The following is a 17,616-nucleotide window of genomic DNA, read 5'->3' on the forward strand; positions in this document are numbered from 1 at the left end:
GTTTGTGAGCTATATTGGACGGGCTGATCAACCCTTTCTTACAATGATCAAATTATGTATTCTTTAAACTTTAGCGGACACCTTTATCCTCCAGTACGTATGGTATATTTACTGTTATAATCAAAGTATCATATTGCTGATGATTCTTTGAAAATGAAGGATTAAAATATAAGCATGCAAGCTAAGTATGAACCTCACTGTTCATGTGTACTTTATACAAAGTAATTATATACTTCTTAAGAGAATATGATACTAGGTTGTGGCCCGGACTCTTAACCAGAGTCATGTTTTTAAAAGTGTAGAGGTCTTCGAACATGTTCTCGGGATACTCGGTGCTGTCCTCTTCCTTTTGAATAGGACTTCTAGAAAGAAAGCGGACGGAAGCATACTAAATTCCTGCCAAGTTGTGACAGAAGTTAGTTTCTAGTAATATCTGAAACTGGGCGTGTATTTGGGACGTTTTTACAAGAAGACTAATTATCACACGGGGTTACTGGTTATTCAGCTGGGATTTTAGAGGAAGCACTTGGTTTACTGGTCATAGCTGGATATTTTTCAGGAAACATTTGGGTTACTTGGTATAGCTGGGATTTTAGAGGAAGCCCTTGAGAGAATTAAACCACAGAAAAGGATGCCGGGGTGGATGCCGGATTCAAATGCCGGAGACTGACAAAAAAAATAACACCCATCCTCTGGAATGTTTCTATTGCAAAATATCCTAAAACTTCCGCATTCATAACGCTTGAATTAAAATTTCACTTAATTTGACAAAAGGGAATATGAACAACCCCACTGTTATTAAAAAAATAAATGTAAATGTTCCCCGCAAATTTAATTTAAAAAAATCTCGATTTTTCAAAACGTACGCAAAGGACAATGCACGATATATAAATTTATTTACACTGATATACTGTACAATATACAATCCAAGAGAACAGAGACCGATGATGAAGAATCACTGGAACTGGGAAAATATCTTATATCTCGTATGTTAAGATACTTCATGGTATATTACCACTTCATAGGATAAGAATTACTACTTCATGATAGAAGGCGACTTCATTGGTTAAAAAATAAGGACCCTTAGGAGACTTCGTAGTATATTACCACTTCATGGTACATTGTATCCAAACATGTTTCAGTTCTGGTTGGATGTGGAAATTAGGCGTAAAGGTCGATATGAATTTTCATTCTAGACCATGATTTCCAGAGTGACGCGAGTATTTGAAATGGGGTGTGTGTGTGTGTGTGTGTGTGTGTGTGTGTGTGTGTGGGGGGGGGGGGGGGGGGGGAGTAACATTACTCACTCTCATGATAGTGCGTATTTTATCTCGTTGAAGTTTAATGAAGCTGTTATTTTCAGATGTTCTCGTAGATACCCGTGAGATTAACTTCTATAAATATTGTACTTTATTTCAAGAGCTCCGGTCCAGTGACGGAAAGCATAAAGCTAGTTTTTTGTTTTACCCATTTAGTTTTGAGATTTTTCAGATTTCAGGACGATTAAAAACTGACAATATTTGGACGTTGAATCATGGCGGGTCTAAGGCACTAGATGTATAAGACAAACGAAGTGTATAAATAAACACATTGCCTGCCTTTAAACTAGGGCATAAAACTGACCATGTGTGGTTTGATTGGCGGCGCAGGCTTATAGATGTGGCTAGTACATATAGCAAGAATGTATGTCTTTCCACTGTAGGTAGAGAACTCTACTAGGCAGAGAGGTTTTAATTTTGCTCCACACTAGGTGTACATTAATATCTTTAACAAACCGTCTATTCCATTATTCGTGTTATAGAAGTATCTCTTTTGTAACTATGACGTAAATGTTCTGACTTGCAATAACAAGCTGTAAAAATAGGCTTTTCTATTGATATGCAACATAAATGTTTCGAAAATATTTCGGTCGTTTAAAAAGATTGACCTCCTGGCCTATATACTTAATGAAAACGCTTAGGTCGGAAAGTCTGAAATCTGAATGATTTGAAACGGTCAACTGCCCAGATAGATGTTGGGGAGAATGAAATACTGGGGATTCATAAAACTGGTGTAGAGCCGCATTTTGCAACTGCAACGCATTTTGCAACCAAAGAAAATCGTGAAAACGAATTTTTCAACCGGAACGCATTTTGCAACCAGAGTTTTTTCTAAGTCAATAAATAGCTAGTGTGAAGTTCTATAGAGGTAAAATTGGAATGGGGACGGGGTTGTCTGGGCTAGGAACGCTTACATTGGTCAAGCTTTCCCTGTGGTGGATAATTTATTATATACATACATAATCTATTTCACATTGTTACTTCCTAAACCATCATAGTTAGGAACTTGATACATCGGGGATTAATAAACCTATCATTATAGAAATTTGCAAAGGCTCTTCGGAATTCAATTGTGACTTGGGGTGTGGTCGACCCTGGGGGTGGTCTATTCTAATTTTTCATCGTATTTTATGCTAGGAACATGAAACGTGGCTACATACTATTTTGAATGTGGAAGGGCACTTCGGATCTTTTTTTTTTTTTTTTTTTTTTTTTTGGGGGGGGGGGGGGGGGGGGCTGGGGGCGGTTGAGTCTAATTGGCATTGTTATTCCTGCTTCCTCAGACCAATAAAGCTGGGGACGTAAGGCTATGGGGATTGAAAAATCTGTCTTTGGGGATGTGTATGGGTCCTTCTGGGTTTTTGTGACATTGGGTGTGGCCGTCCCTGGGGAGATTGATTTTAAATTTTACATCGTTATTCGTGCTTCTACCCTTACGCCATTACAGTTGGGAACATGAAACCTTCCGGGCTGATAAGCTTACCATTGAGGATATGCATCTAGGTTTCTGGGAATGTTAGTATGATATTTCAGGTGTGGCTATCCCGGGGGTGGTTGATTCAATTTTTCACAACTTTATTTCTGCCATCTATACCCTTAAATTTTAATGAACACGAAACGGAGATTGATGAACCAGTCATTTTAATGAATGTGCATGGGTCCTTGAGAAATGTAGAGAACAGCAGAAGCACATACAGAACTAAATGGACTTCCAGCCATATGCATAAATATAGGTCAGGGAATCCAATTAAAAACTAATTCAAGGCCCCACAAACTCGATCAGGAATCCTAGCGTTTAACTGCTGATGTGTCTTAACAAAAAACCAAAAAACAAAAATGTTTATTTTCCAAGAGCAGTAATTAACATATGTGTTTTATGTTAAAGAACAATGGGACTTGGACCCTAGGATTCCTGGGAGTATGGGGTCTTGAATGGGTTTTAATTAACTTGACCTATATTCAAGAATACGACTGAAGGTCTGTTATTTAGTCTGCTGTTTGCTCTACATTTCCCCTTCCTTCTTAACTCGAAGACCACCATCAGATTCACACATAGGATGTAGTACTAGCTGGGTCGGTCCAACTCTGCAAGGAATCTTAAGTGCAATCTATGGAATCAGCTTCATTGCCTGACAAACCACTAATCACTCCACCCCCTAGGGACGGCCACACCCCAAGTCACACTAGCCCACCCATGCACCAAAGACTCATGGTCCTAATTCGAATGGTCTAGGGGGAGATGAAATAAATTACGGTAATATATATGTGTACCATCCCCAGGGACAGCCACACCCCAGGTCACAAAAAAAAAAAAAAAAAAAAAAAAAAAACCTGCCTATGCACACCCCGACATTTTAGTTTCCTCAACCTAAAGACCTATGGGTATATAGCAGAAAATACAATTTAAAGATAATAATAGTCAACCACCCCTACACACACTGGACAAAAGAAGTGTCACCCCCTAACTAAGAGTAATGAAAGTAGGCAGATCTTGGGTACTTATAATGCCTGGTCTACTTATAATGTGACTAATGAGTATAAAACCGCTATACCATGGAATTGTATTGTTGGTCTTGTACATGTACAGCAAATGTTATTCCTGTCTTCCTCCAGTATGGCAAGATACAGGTAATTATCTAACGGTTATAGGTGCAAGTTATTAACCTGAAGAGGCGGAATATAAGCAATGTCAGAATATCGATACAATTGAATTGTTCAGTCAGAACCGTGCAGAGGGTCTGGTCTCGGTATAGAAACACTGGATCAAGAGACAAATTGCCTCTGATGGGTCGTCCAAGAAAAAATACTGGCCGTGAAGACCGACGACTGATTTTGATGTCCAGGTTGTCAAAGTTCGACACTGCTTGTCAGTTGACAACACAGTGGAACAATTTCACACATAAGAATGTGTCTGTGAAAATTGCTAGGCGTCGGTTACATGCTCAGAGAGTGTACAGCAGGGTAGCAAGACTGAAACCTCTTATATCGTTACAAAACAGGCAACGTAGAGTAAACTAGGGTCAACAGGATCTGGAACTGGACAGTTCATGACAATTGGTCCTATATATTTTTTCTGATGAGTGTCGCTTTGGTCTGACCTCTGATGACAGACGGGTACTATGCTGGCAAACTGCTGGTAAAGCATTTGAACCACATGCACTGAATTTTCGAACCCGGAGCAGCATATTCATCATGGTGTGGGGCTGCATCAGCATCCATGGCTTGGGCGAATTGATAGTGGTTAATGGAAACATGAATCACTAGAAATATATCGATGTTTTGGAGTCAGGCTTGCTACCATCTATTACTAACATGTTTGGTGAAAGGAATTATCCATCTGTTCACCAGGATGACAATGCTCCTTGTCACAGGCCCAGAGCAGTTGATGATTGGTTTGACCAACAGGACATTCGCAGGGTGATGTGGCCTGCCCAGAGTCCGGATACAAACATAATAGAAAATGTGTGGAATGATATGTCAAAACTGTTTACAAATGCCCGTCTAACCAGCAGAGAAACTCTGTTATATTCAGTGTTTCATGCTTGGGCCAGCATAAGCCCTGAACGCATCAGACAATTAAATGAATCCTTGCTTCGTGGACTGGCACCTATTATTAGGTCACGTGGCTATGCCACAAAGTACTAATTTTGGACTTGAAACTACATATTTTGGTAGAATGTATATTTTGTTCTCATTTTGTGATTTTTTGTGAAATTTGATGTTAATAAAATGATACCAGGAGCATATCATTCCACAGTCATTTATCTCCCCCATAGTATTGGCTCAGTAGGGGTGACACTTCTTTTGTCCAGTGTGTGTAGGTCACCAAAGTCACCAAAAATCCGAAGGACACGTGCACATCCCTAATGGCAAGTTTAAATATCCCCAACGTCTCATGTTCCTCACTTTAATGGATAGAGGATACCAGTAACAACGATATAAAAAATATATACCCCCCCCAAAGGACTGCAAAGTCCCAATACTAAAGGTCTACGGGTAGATAGCAGAAATTACGATGTAAAAATTACAATCAACCACATATTTCAAAAACGTTCTCTCTCGTAGCGTTGGGCCAACAACAGGTACTATTTCATCATTATCCCATGAAGTCGCAGGCAATATCTTATGTGGAGATGAAGTCGCAATTTATCCTATGAAGTCGATTTGACAGTAAAATCAGAGCATTTATCCCATGAAGTGGTAATATACCATGAAGTATCTTAACACTCGTATTTCCATTGAATTCAACTTTAGACGAGAAGGCTTTGTGAAAAGCCACTATGTCAGATGACAGACTGAATTTTCACTGACGAATAATCTGGCGAAATAAAACAAGCAAATGATGTTTTATCACAATTATCATTATTTGCTTATGCGGCAGTTATTCGAACGTTTACTCGAATATTCAATGTAACTATGTTTCTCTCATGAGGCGAAAGTGTAGAAATATTATGCTCATAACTCTTCATCTCAACTGCTGTCATCTGCGTAATCCAGCTTCCAGTGTCCTCCACACAGACACATCTTAGACCAGCGCTGGTCCCACGCCTTCATGGCCGCGGTCTTACTGGTACTCCTCAACAGAGACAGACTACCACACCGCAGACACCGCCGAACATCTTCAGCCGGTGACGAACCAATGAAAATCTGCCTTACAACATCACGCAAGGCGTTGGTGTGATACTGTCCCTCAGTCCAAGACGAGACCAAGTTGGGTTTGTGAGCACCCTCTGGCGGATGGTTTATGATAAATCTCTGTGGGTGCTGTAGAGCAAGCTGTAAAGCCATGGGTGATGACATTATAACATGCTGCTCTACACAGGGCACCATCAACTGGCTGGGAAGGGAGCAACACTCATCCACCAAAGCCTCGTCATATTCGGCGTTCCCACCGTCCTTACAAATGCCCCAGAGCTTAGTCAGGAGCTTAAACAGCAGGGCCAGACAGTCCAGGTTGGACGCCGTGGTGATGAAGTGGGGCAGACAGCTGCTGCTGATGAGTCCCCACACCCTGAAGATCACAAGGAGTTCCCGCAGTGTGTTGATAGCCACAGGGTCGTGGATGATGGTGGCCCCGGGGTGGCCAGGGTATGTCTGGTACAGAGCCAGCGAGGCCAGTAAGGACAGGCTGAAGTCGGCAACCCACTGGATGAGGGGCTGTAAGGACTGGAGTGTGGCTGGAAAGAAATTGGATTCAAGTTTCATGACTGCACTTGAGTACTGAGTGCCAATTAAGAGAAAAGACTGATGGTAACCTTTGCGATGAATGCAACTATTTCCTTTTCACTTATGGAAGTAAAATTTATGTACTTCATTAAAAATATACACTATCCTGCAATCTTTAATAACGCATACAATGTGCTATAAACAACATTACAAACATTTCAAACAAGTGTCAAAGCCAGTCATTGCACATGAATTCAAAGCAAAGCTTTAAAAATGTGCTCAATAACGCTTACTGCATGGGTCAAAGTTGTAAAAACTGATAATGATAAGGTATCTGGGAGTCAGGGGCAATCAAAATGTAATGGCATAATCCAGATAACTTTCACCCATGTTATTGGAAAAAAAGAACTTTGTCCAACCTGGTTCTACAACATAGTCCTTGTTTTCCACATTGAGGCTCATCATGACCTTGTCAAGGTCAGGCTCCATGACCTTACTACACGAGGCAGCTAGCCTCTCTGCTGGGCTCTGAAATGGAAATCAGTGTCAAAGAAATTATCAATTAATAATGATATGTAAAAGGGTAATGATTTAAAAAGAGATGGACAAGGACTAGGTATATTTCAATGGGAAAGTCGAGCAGAAGAAAAAAACGGTGTACATAATGCACGTCCTAGTGTACGATTGACTGAATGCTATTTTATGCACAAAATTTGTCTATTTTCTTCAAAGTGACTCTAACTACATTCCAGTGAGGACAGATAATTCAGACTTGGAAAATAACTTTTTGAATCCAATTCATTAACCTTGACATACTATCCACTAGTCTAGTCTAACAGCAGTAACACGTCTTCATAATAGTAAGTGAAAATTTAAAAAAAATCACAAAAAGATTCGCCACCCAAATGTGGTGCACAAACTACCTTATCCTGTGAGCCGAGTGCTTTAGGTCTCAGTATGGACTTGAATGCTGTAGAGATGGAGAACAGCAGCAGCTTGGTGTGACAGTCTCCAGCCTTCCCCTGCCCTCCACTGGAGTGTTTATACAGAGCAGCTTTCAGGGCAAGGAATCGGGTCTTCAGCAGCTCCTGCATGTGGTTGGGCTGCTTCATGTAGTCATCTGACAGACGCTGGATCACTGTGTCTATACTTCCTGGTGAGGAATAGTGTATATAAGGTTTTATTGAAAAGCATATAAGATTATATGAGGAGGACTATGGATGCTTTTTTTGCCTTTAATCTATATACTTATCTTATTGATTACTTTTACTTATATCGCAAGGTGTAATAAAGCTCTGCAAGATGTTATATATGATTTTATTCATCTAATCCAAATGAAAGACATAACTGGCATATATATCCTTTTTATTTAACTTTGTGATGAAACTGTATAGTCAAAATAATAATGAACGTGAAAATAATAATAAACATGAAAATAATAATAACAGTATTAATAATGAAAGAACTGACAAAAGCTACACTGGAAAAAATCTGAATTCTTTCTTGGCTTTACAACATATCTATCATTGAATTTTGTGATAAAAGAGTACATGGCAATAAACATACATATTAACTGAAGTAAAAGAAAAACCCAAAATATCTCAGTACCTACCAGGTTTCACCACAGCCAGCACATCCCACCAGTCACGGCCTGTCAACAGCACATACTCAAACAGCGAGGTGATGTGCGACAGCGGTGCCTGCATGGCAGGGTCACGTGTGTTCAACAACTTCAACATGTACATCTGGTCCTGAGAATCCATCAACAGGGCCACTGAACCTGTATAACTCTGCTCGATGCACACAGCATGGAGGCTGGCTCTTCTCCTCTTCTCAGGAAAACCAGTTACTGTATAAGAAGAATGCCTCACAGTCTCCAAATTAAATGACGCTATGATGCCAAATGTGTACAAGTTCACCATTTTGACTGTGCCATCTCTGAAGGCGATCAAGATGCACTTGGGGAGGAGGGGGTTGGACTCTGGCTTTGTCAGGGCGCTGGGGTACCTTGGCATGGCCACACTTGACACTGGACTGGAGTGGGAAAGATTAGACCTCAGAACCCACTTCAGCAATTTGAATGGTTGCCGAGTGTCTGTGTTGAGATTGCCCTGAAAGAATTTGTGCAAGCCTACAGCCTGCTCCTGGAGATGCCAGCTCTCCATGCAGGACAACTGATCAGTCTCCGACCAAACCAAGATGGTGTCACTGTCCTCTCGTGATGTGAAATCCAAGTGTGAAATCCTGGCAAAGGGGGAGTCTTTGTACTGGGGGTCCGTGTGAGCATGCACGAAAAAACTGGCATGCGGATTGCTCTGTATACTGCACGTGCTGTTGCTGTCTATTGCCACTGTCACTGTAAAGCACTGTATACAGGAGGCAATGTTGCCATCACTGCATGCCACAATGATGTTCCCATTGCTGGAGAAAGCCAGGGCTGCTAGCTGGTACCTGCTACGTACTTGTGACAGGCCATTTCTGACAACTGTCATTCCTTGTTCACTACCTGGTACACCAACACAGACCTGAAATATAGGAGTCTCATATTATTTGCTCAGGGCTGGGACCAGAATGCTTAAACATGAGGAAAACCCTCCAAATCTGATAGATACATACACAGGAGTAGACTAATACAGTGACAAACATTCACTTGATTAAAAAAGAAATGTTTTCCAGACAATTTGATGTAAGAAAAATTTACATTGAAAAATAACTGAATCTATGATAGTCAAGAATATTGTTTGTAAACTGAAAGTGGTGAGTCTAAAAGAAATGAGTTGATACCAACCAAGCACAAACCCCATAAGCAGCAGCTACTGATTATCAAATTCAAAGTAGAAACACACAGGTGACCACTGTTCTGACCTTGCTGTAGACATGACTACCACATACATTTGTAAAGAAACATGACATTGAAGGAAATACCATATATCAAACCTACCAATCCAGTAGCAGTGACTCCTATCCAACCATCAGTGGCTTTCCCACCAAACTGGCACAGTGAGGGGGAGAAGGAAATACGGGTGAACTTCCCATCATACAGATAGCTCTCCCTCTTGTCCAAGTCGTAACGAACCATGATTCCCGTGTGGAGCCACGCGGCGCACAGGAACTCTTCCCCCTCCACACTGGACTGGTGACAGATTTCCCAGTTGTTCATTAAATAATCCTAAAGTAAAAAGGAAACCACTTAGAAGCAAAAATATGAAATACTTTGTTAGGTATTTGGTCAATGTCAGATTAATTAATACTTTAAGTTGAAAGCATTTTCTACAGGATTTTCTCACAAATTGACTTTTTCTTATCTTTTCTTGTTTAAATCCTGACAAGAACATTCTCTTGATCACCATATACAAAATAATACAAATATGATATAATATTTTTAGAAAAAGGGCTGAATGAGTTTACCTTCATTTTCCATATGCCTGTATTGCCCAGTCTGTCAATGACCAGCAGTCTTGAGCCACTACTGTCCCAGTGTAACTGCTGGACAGCCTCGTCCAGTCTGGTCACTTCAAACACCTCCCACGGTTTCTCCACATCATACACATACACATGGTACTGGTGTTCGAATGACATGGGTCTGGAATATTGATATCATGTGATGAATCATTGGCTGAAAATTGTTATGTTGAGAGTAAGTCAAGGGTAATGCCCATTATACATTGACAGTAAAGTCAGTAAGTATTCAGAAATCGTACTGAATGTATCAATCGTTTTTCATTTTGACAAATCTAAGAAAGGGTGCACGTGGTTGCCCACTTCATCAATGTCATGTGACCTGCAATTATCTCTTTCAGTAAATAATGCAGGTTTTGGCAGAACGAATCTTTTCCGGTGTTACTGAAATGCGCAATACACTGCAATACAGCGCAACACAGCGCAATACACTTGAAAAAACAAGTAAAGTTGCAATCACACAAAAGAAACAGCCATTTCCAACAAAGTAGGGTGATTTAAAAGCAAATTGCATTACTATTTAAGTAATATTGTAGATAAAACTTAACAAATCGGCGAGACTTTTACATTGTCGGGTCAGCAGCCATATTGGTGAGTAGCTCTTCTTGGATATATTACTGGCCAAGAAGAGCCACTCGCCAACATGGCAGCTGACCCAACATTGAAAAAAATGTGTCAATCTCTTGCGGTGTATCAGCAATATTCATTACTTACTGATATATTTTGCTTTCATATCGACCTATTTTGTTTGAATTCAACCTTTCCCGTGTTTACTTGTGGCTGGACTTGTTTTTTTCAAGTGTATTGCACTATGTTGCGGTGTATTGCGCATTTCAGTCACACCCAATCTTTTCCCTTCGACGTCCCCCCCCCCCAAAAAAAAAATAGTAATAAATAAAATAAAAATTATGAAAAAACAGAACTGATCTGTGGCACCCCCACACAAATTATAATATTTGATAAGGAACCATTATCATCACAGTATCAGAGGTCGTTCTATGTTGTGTTACCTGTCTTGTTTTTCCTGCATAAGCAGATCGTCTTTGTCCTTGGCCAGCTCCGCAGCCTCGTCGAGCGCCTGGGTGCTGGTAAAAGCGACCGCGTTCCGGCATGAAAACGTACATATGGAACGTGGCATATGGCCATAAATTGGTTTCCTGGTGGACGAACCCGATACACTATATATCAACTCCATCTTTGACGGAGAATTGATGTAAAATTTAGAAATATACGTCGGCAAAATTGCCGGCTAACCTAAGGCAACCATGTTGGATTTAACTCTCGCGAGATTTTGTTCTGGGCGAGAGTCTTATTAAAGCTGACAGTTTATTCAAGGAATTTTAAGTAAATTTTTAAAATAACTGAAACGTAACAAGGAGAGATAATTTTGATAAAAAGGTCCATTGGAAGATAATAATTCATTGTTGATCGACTTTGTTTTCTTAGACAGAATTACAAAATTAGCAGATAGATAAAGGAAGGAAAGTGGAAAAATCCAGGACTAGGCCTGTAGGTTGGCAATTAACCCTAATGCAGGTAGTAAGCTACCAGTAACCACATAGTAGACGCACATATTAAGTTATATTTCACTAATTCAAAACCAACTATTTTCCTTTCTTTCTTTTCACACAAATACGTTTTCCCCCTTTTTGTAAATAGGCCTATTATCGGTTCGGTGTGTAGGCCTACTATTCATCTAGCGGTCACGGTGATCAACTCAAGAAACAACTGGTAACAGTGCAGGCATGGCTCGCCAGAAAGAGATTCAACCAGTTTACCCGTAGCATTTTCCCACGTTGGAAATGGACATCACAGACTCTACACGGTTATCGACATTTCTAAGCGCTGACTGTCTCTTCCATAGGCCTACAACAAAAATGATATTTAATCCGGGCACCTGTCATCGGTAAATTGTCATATAATATGAGTAGGGGAGAGCGGGGTGGGTTGGAACGCGGGTAAGTTGGAACATTGGCTTTATTTCTTAAACCACAAGACCGATCATGTGCTCCTTCAGCATAAAAATGTCACGTGGCATGGTCATTCACCCGGTAAACTTGTGGAAGTTTTGAAAATGCAGTAAAAGTTTTATGCGAAAAAAACTTATTTTTGCTACTCGAAGTAAGTTTTCATATTTTTGACATTCATCGTGCTGTAAACTAAAGTATAAGGATTATATCACTGAAATTGTGCATAGCGTTTAGGACCACCTTGATGTTAAAAAAGCTGTCGTTTTTTTTAAACACTTCCCACGTGTTTAAGAAATACAGTGTCATAAGTAGGCCATGACGTCATGGGGGCTGGTCGGAACATTTGACATGGGGCCAGTTGGAACACTGTCAGGGGTGTTCCAACCCACCCCGCACGGTGTTTTTCATTTTTTTAAACCTCTCTAAATATTTTAATTTCAACTTTGAAGAGAGTAGTAACGTAGTAACCCAGTACAACTCCAACTGGAGACGGAATCTAGCTGATAGAACATCTCCATGATGCCGGAATGTACATGCGTTTAGAAGATACAAGGGGGGATGGTCACTGCTTGTTAAATGCAGTTGCTAGCTGTTTGGTCGAATAGGGGTCTGCATGCCCACTGTTGCTTTTTGCGATAAATTGCTTTTAAATGTGGAAGGAAATGTCGATTATCACTCTGCTTTTCGCGGCAAAATGAAAATATTCTAGCTGAGAGCCTATGTTATGGATAAACTATACAACACCAATTCTGCCGATATTGTTTTAAATGCTTTGTGTAATGGATTGGGGGTTGCTGTCAATGTTTAGTGAACGAGGGTACAAAATCCGCCAGAAAAGACAAACATTCACCTCGTAACTTAGGCAAAGATTCAGTTGAAATCTCAGTTGCCCTCACCGGAAGAGGTGCTACAACACACTAAAGCGCACTTAAGAAAACCCCAAAACAGCTCAAGTCCAGAGGCTCACCGTCGCAGTCCAAAGATTAAAAGAAGAAAACTATGCAGTGCAGTTCTAACTGACACACCTGAAAATGAGCTACTCGAAAAAGAAAAGGCCAAGCCCAACAAAATTAAAAAGGACAAGCGCAACAAAAATAAAAAACAGTTAAAGATTTCTAGTCGATAGAGAAAATCAAGAAAAAGGAAATTAAAGATGACCAGCGATTCTGTGTCAGAAGAAGAGTGGCCATGTCTGGTTTGTGGGGAGCCGTTCATTAACAGCCGACCAAAAGAGAAATGGGTTAAATGCATTGTTTGTCTAAAGTGGTCACATGAAGACTGTAAGGGTGACCGAGTGTACATATGTCAGAACTGCGATTTTGATTCTGAGTTGTTGAGTTGAAAGAGATACAGTTTTCATTTGTAGGTCTAACATACTGTTGTTAATAGGTTGAGATATATGAGTTCAATTTCTTTTCTCTTAAACTACACCACTTTTGTTATCATTATGAAATGAAGTGTAACTGGATATGGTTTATACATCGAAAAGACTATTTGAAAGCAAATTGTAAACGTAAAAAATGCTCACAAACTATGGAGATACGAATACAAAGTAACACTTACTTGTTGGGAAATTAATATAGATAATCCTACTCTTAAAATGAATTATACTTTGAATTTATATGCAAGCGTTCCAACTCGCCCTCTTGTTCCAACTCACCCCACTGCCTGTTCCAACTGACCCCGCGGGTGGGGTGAGATGGAACGTTTTAGGAGGCAACTTTGAGCATTTATAACTCTAAAATAAAAAGACCTACTTGATGTTTTATTTCATAGATGAGTGCGGCATATAATTTTCCCCTATCATATTTTTTATTTTTGTCCCCAAAGCTTTGACTGCTGAGATATCGCAAAAAACGTGAAAACTGTTCCAACCAACCCCGCTCTCCCCTACTACACTGTAGTTTTTGTATGTGCCCTTTTAATTGTTATATTGACATGCCATGGGGTTAAAGAATCAGACTGAATAAAATGTGAAATAAAGAGCTTGACGTGAGAGCACTTACCTTATCGGAAACACTCGATGTCATTTGGTTTTACTCGGCGCCGAAATGCATATCGATGGTATTTCCTCCCGTTTCTTCCTTGTCTTCGTTTTGAGAATCAGTCACTTGATCTTATATGTATCATCAATCAAATGGCATCGTGATTGTCTCTTTTAGATATTTTTGCTAGTTAATGATGTATTTATTATTTTGCTGAAAAGTGACGGCTAAAACATTTCTTAAATTGTGAAATCAGAGAACCTGCATGACTATAGGCCTATAAGTTTTTATCTGACATAACAATTTAAAGGTCTGATAAAATTTTAAAAAGAAAGAAAAACATTTCAATGCTTAATAATTTTCAGAAAGTTACTTTGGAGATGATTATAAGGAAAATATTTTGCCATGATTTTTTATTTATTTATTTATTTATTTATTATTTTTTTTTTTTTGAAAGGAGATGGGTGTATTTATACCATTTGCTTCTAACTCTTGCAACACGCCAACTTGCAAGATTGCCTGTATAAGCCTCTCTCTCTCTCTCCCTCCATTCCTCTATACTTTCTCCAAAAGAAAAGAAAAAAAAAACAATAAAAAACAATTAGAAAGCAATACGGTTATCAACCGTGCCTTTTTAGGGTAAATTGCTAAAACAAAAGCCCCACTGTGGAAAATTTGCGTAATATTTTGTGTGACGTCAATGGTGGGCTAAAATTAGCAATCCGAGAGGAAACCTGCCATCTTTCTTTGTTTACCGAGTTGGGGTTCTAAATTCAAACTGCACGGTTTAATCTCTGCGTGTTGTCCGGGGTTTGCCTGAACGCACGTGCTGGGACGACCTACTTCTCACCAGGGGAAACCAGAATTTACCACATTTTCCTACATCAGGTAAATTCGGCCTTTCCACAGGTTTGATTACTTATTATCCATGATTTGTTTTCCTCTCTATGGGATATTGCCCAGCTTAGCATAACTGTGAAGTAAATAAATAAATAACCCATAAACAGTTTAAGATCACAATTCGTGGAACACTCTATTCGCGTTTGAGTATAAAAAATGGTATGTAGTATGTAACCATTTGCAGGAAACTGGACAAGGGAAATATTGGTAAAAAATGGAAAAGTACCAATTTAGTAACGCTTCCTTATCTTGAAACATTCCTGTGTGTTCAGCTGCAAAACTCCCCATGTTGTCTTGCTGCGAACATTTCTTTAGTCACCTCCCCTTCCTCCATGATTGGAATCTTCCGGATCTGGTTCTCATCATCTCAGTGAATATAAATCTACGGTTGTCCGCGCCACAGTATTTACTCTGTATTTACTGTGTGTGATAAAACTCACCACAAACGAACAGGAACGACGAACAAACTAAACCAACTTCGTGAGAGACTCTAAGTGCAATTAGCTCTTTTATGATAGAAATCCGTCGGAAAAATCTTAATTTTGAAGGAATATAAACGTTTGGAATTTATTGTGGAACCAGAAACAACGAACAAGAAGACAGACAAGAACGTACTTAAAACACACACGGTTGTCAAGATGTCTTGGATCGCTTATTTCGTTTGTGTTTTTGCGGTGCTCCACGGTTCGCTGGCTGACGTAAGTATACCTTCTATATGAGTGATTAAAAACGTGGAAAGGGATTTGAAAGAAAGTAAATAAGACGAGGTACAATAATTAAAATCCTGACTCAAAATATTACCTATCTTAGATCCAAACCAAGTCTGTAATAATAAACTGCTGCCATCAATGTACAGTGTATCACTGTGTATTTCGTGTCTAACTACCCTGTGCATGAATGAATAAAACGTCTTCAGAAATATTAAACCTTCAGGAGTTCACAAGTACCATATCTGGGTATACATCGTCTTGGCTGATTAGGGGACAATTAGGGTTAACATTAGTTCTCGGTAATACCTTAATTCTTAATTGTTATCGTATATATCTTTAGATTAAACCAAAATAAATATATCGGATCTAAATCCAGATCTTCAAAGATATCAGCATTTAGATTTCAGCTATCGAAATGTACAGAGTCGAATTCTTTTCTTGCCCACTTTTATGCATCTAAAATTAGTTGTAGAAAGAAATAAAACCAAGGGGGATACCTCTTAATCGTTCACGCCTCCCTTTAAAGACATTTGGTAACAGTTTTTATAGTTCTCTTGCTGCAAGGAATTACGCAGTGCTTCAAGGTAATTCACGGGTCGTGGTAGCTAAAATAATATTAACCAACTTTATAGAGGGTTACAAACGTTTGTGGAAAACAGGAACCGATCGATCTGCCGAAATTTTAGGGTATACATGTATTCTTCACTAGAAGGCAAATGAGTGAGGGCAAAATTGATCATAATTCTATACCAAAGTTCTCGTTGGACAAAAGAGAAAGATTTGTCTTGGATTAGCCATAGACATATCTAAGAATATCTAAAAATAAGTTCAATCTGTGGTCCTGGCTGAGGGTGGTATGTAGTACTAGTATGCGTGTAGGAGAAACGGATGATAATGACAATCCCGATCAAATCGAAGGTCAGACACGGTCTGTACGTAATAATGATGGGATGGGCAAGTGCGGGCGAGTGCTGGCGAGTGCGGGTAGCGGCGTGGTCAACGTGAGCACTAAGTAGTATGGTTAGTGTGCATGATTCATATTGGTATGGCAATAGTAGAAAAACAAATAGTGGATATTTCTAATGATCATGTAGGAGGGAGGAAAGGATGAGAAAGAGAGAGATGTCATCCAACTATTTATGTAGTACAAATGCATAGTTGATGTTCGTATTGTGATCATTTCTGTTGTATTTAAACCGTCAGGTTTTATTTGTAAACATCTGTAGCGCAAGAGCTGTCATATGCTTTCTGGCACACTATAAGTATCCCCGTGCCTGGTAAATAAACCCTGGTGGCAGGGCTCATTCTCCAGCTAGCATCTTAGCAGACTTCATTTTGTTACTAGTAAATGACGCATGCTCGATCGTGTCTTAATATTTTGGTAAAGTCAACCACAAGTACGAAAAACTACACGCAAAACTCCTTAGTTAAGTGTGTTATTGCTGTAAGTTATAAGACTCCCAGATCACCGACAGAAACGAACTGTTAAACAAAATTAAAACGTCATGTATTCACTTCCAACATGCTCCAAATCAGACCAAGTTTTAACATAAAATTGTCGCCGATATTTTACGACATAAGAACATTTTCCAGATGAAAATACACAGTGACATTTTACACGTTTTGCTGGGTGCGCATTATTGTTTCGTTTTGTTTTGGAGATATTATATTACAATGAATAAAATTCCATACCGAAGAAAACAACGGAAAGACAGTGCCAGTGTACTTTACAGCGAAAAGGAACACGAAAATCATTATCCAAGTAAACTATTTATCCACGTGACCTTTGAAAATTTAATTTTATGACCAGATATAACTTTAACTGTAACTTCTCCTTATACTTAAAACTTCCTGGGGTGATGTTTACTGTCAATTTAAATGATATTCAATTCGATCATTTCAGCCTCCGGCCAGTTTCTTACTGAAAGCCGACCGGTTTCGGGATCCCGATGATTTCATCAGAGAGTTCGTGGATACAGGCGAGTACTGAAAACCACAAATACCACTTATCCATGATTGTCATTTCCTCGTATATTTTATACTTGAATTATGAAGTGCATGGAAGCGAGATCATAGGAAATGGGTTCACTGATAGACGGAGGAGGGG

At 39.5% G+C, this 17,616-nt stretch overlaps 1 protein-coding gene across 2 annotated transcripts; it reads right to left on the reverse strand.

Annotated features, from left to right (window-relative positions):
* Positions 1-5,538: 5,538 nt before the first annotated feature.
* Positions 5,539-11,245, reverse strand: LOC106178826 (mediator of RNA polymerase II transcription subunit 16-like). Of its 2 annotated transcripts, none has more exons than XM_087008865.1 (7): positions 10,955-11,245; positions 9,894-10,068; positions 9,427-9,654; positions 8,094-9,010; positions 7,409-7,634; positions 6,905-7,013; positions 5,539-6,496 (listed from the first exon to the last, which is right to left on the reverse strand). In XM_087008865.1, exons 1-7 carry the CDS (start codon positions 11,137-11,139, stop codon positions 5,790-5,792), a joined length of 2,547 nt encoding a protein of 848 aa, XP_086864991.1. In that variant the 5' UTR covers positions 11,140-11,245; the 3' UTR covers positions 5,539-5,789. The 2 variants fall into 2 exon arrangements, with proteins under 2 accessions (XP_086864991.1, XP_086864990.1); XM_087008864.1 differs by having other exon boundaries at positions 7,409-7,638; positions 8,098-9,010; positions 10,955-11,244.
* Positions 11,246-17,616: the final 6,371 nt, after the last annotated feature.

Source organism: Lingula anatina, chromosome 3 (genome assembly GCF_051362555.1).
Source record: "Lingula anatina isolate TDL-2025a chromosome 3, LinAna3.0, whole genome shotgun sequence".
NCBI lineage: Eukaryota > Metazoa > Brachiopoda > Lingulata > Lingulida > Lingulidae > Lingula > Lingula anatina.

Excerpts from the sequence above, each read along its gene's own strand:
- LOC106178826 (XM_087008865.1), bottom strand. The coding sequence starts at position 11,139 with ATGGAGTTGATATATAGTGTATCGGGTTCGTCCACCAGGAAACCAATT. Across the intron at positions 10,069-10,954 it reads ATGCAGGAAAAACAAGACAG|ACCCATGTCATTCGAACACC; the intron begins GTAACACAACAT and ends TCAATATTCCAG. Across the intron at positions 9,011-9,426 it reads GAGTCACTGCTACTGGATTG|GTCTGTGTTGGTGTACCAGG; the intron begins GTAGGTTTGATA and ends CCTATATTTCAG.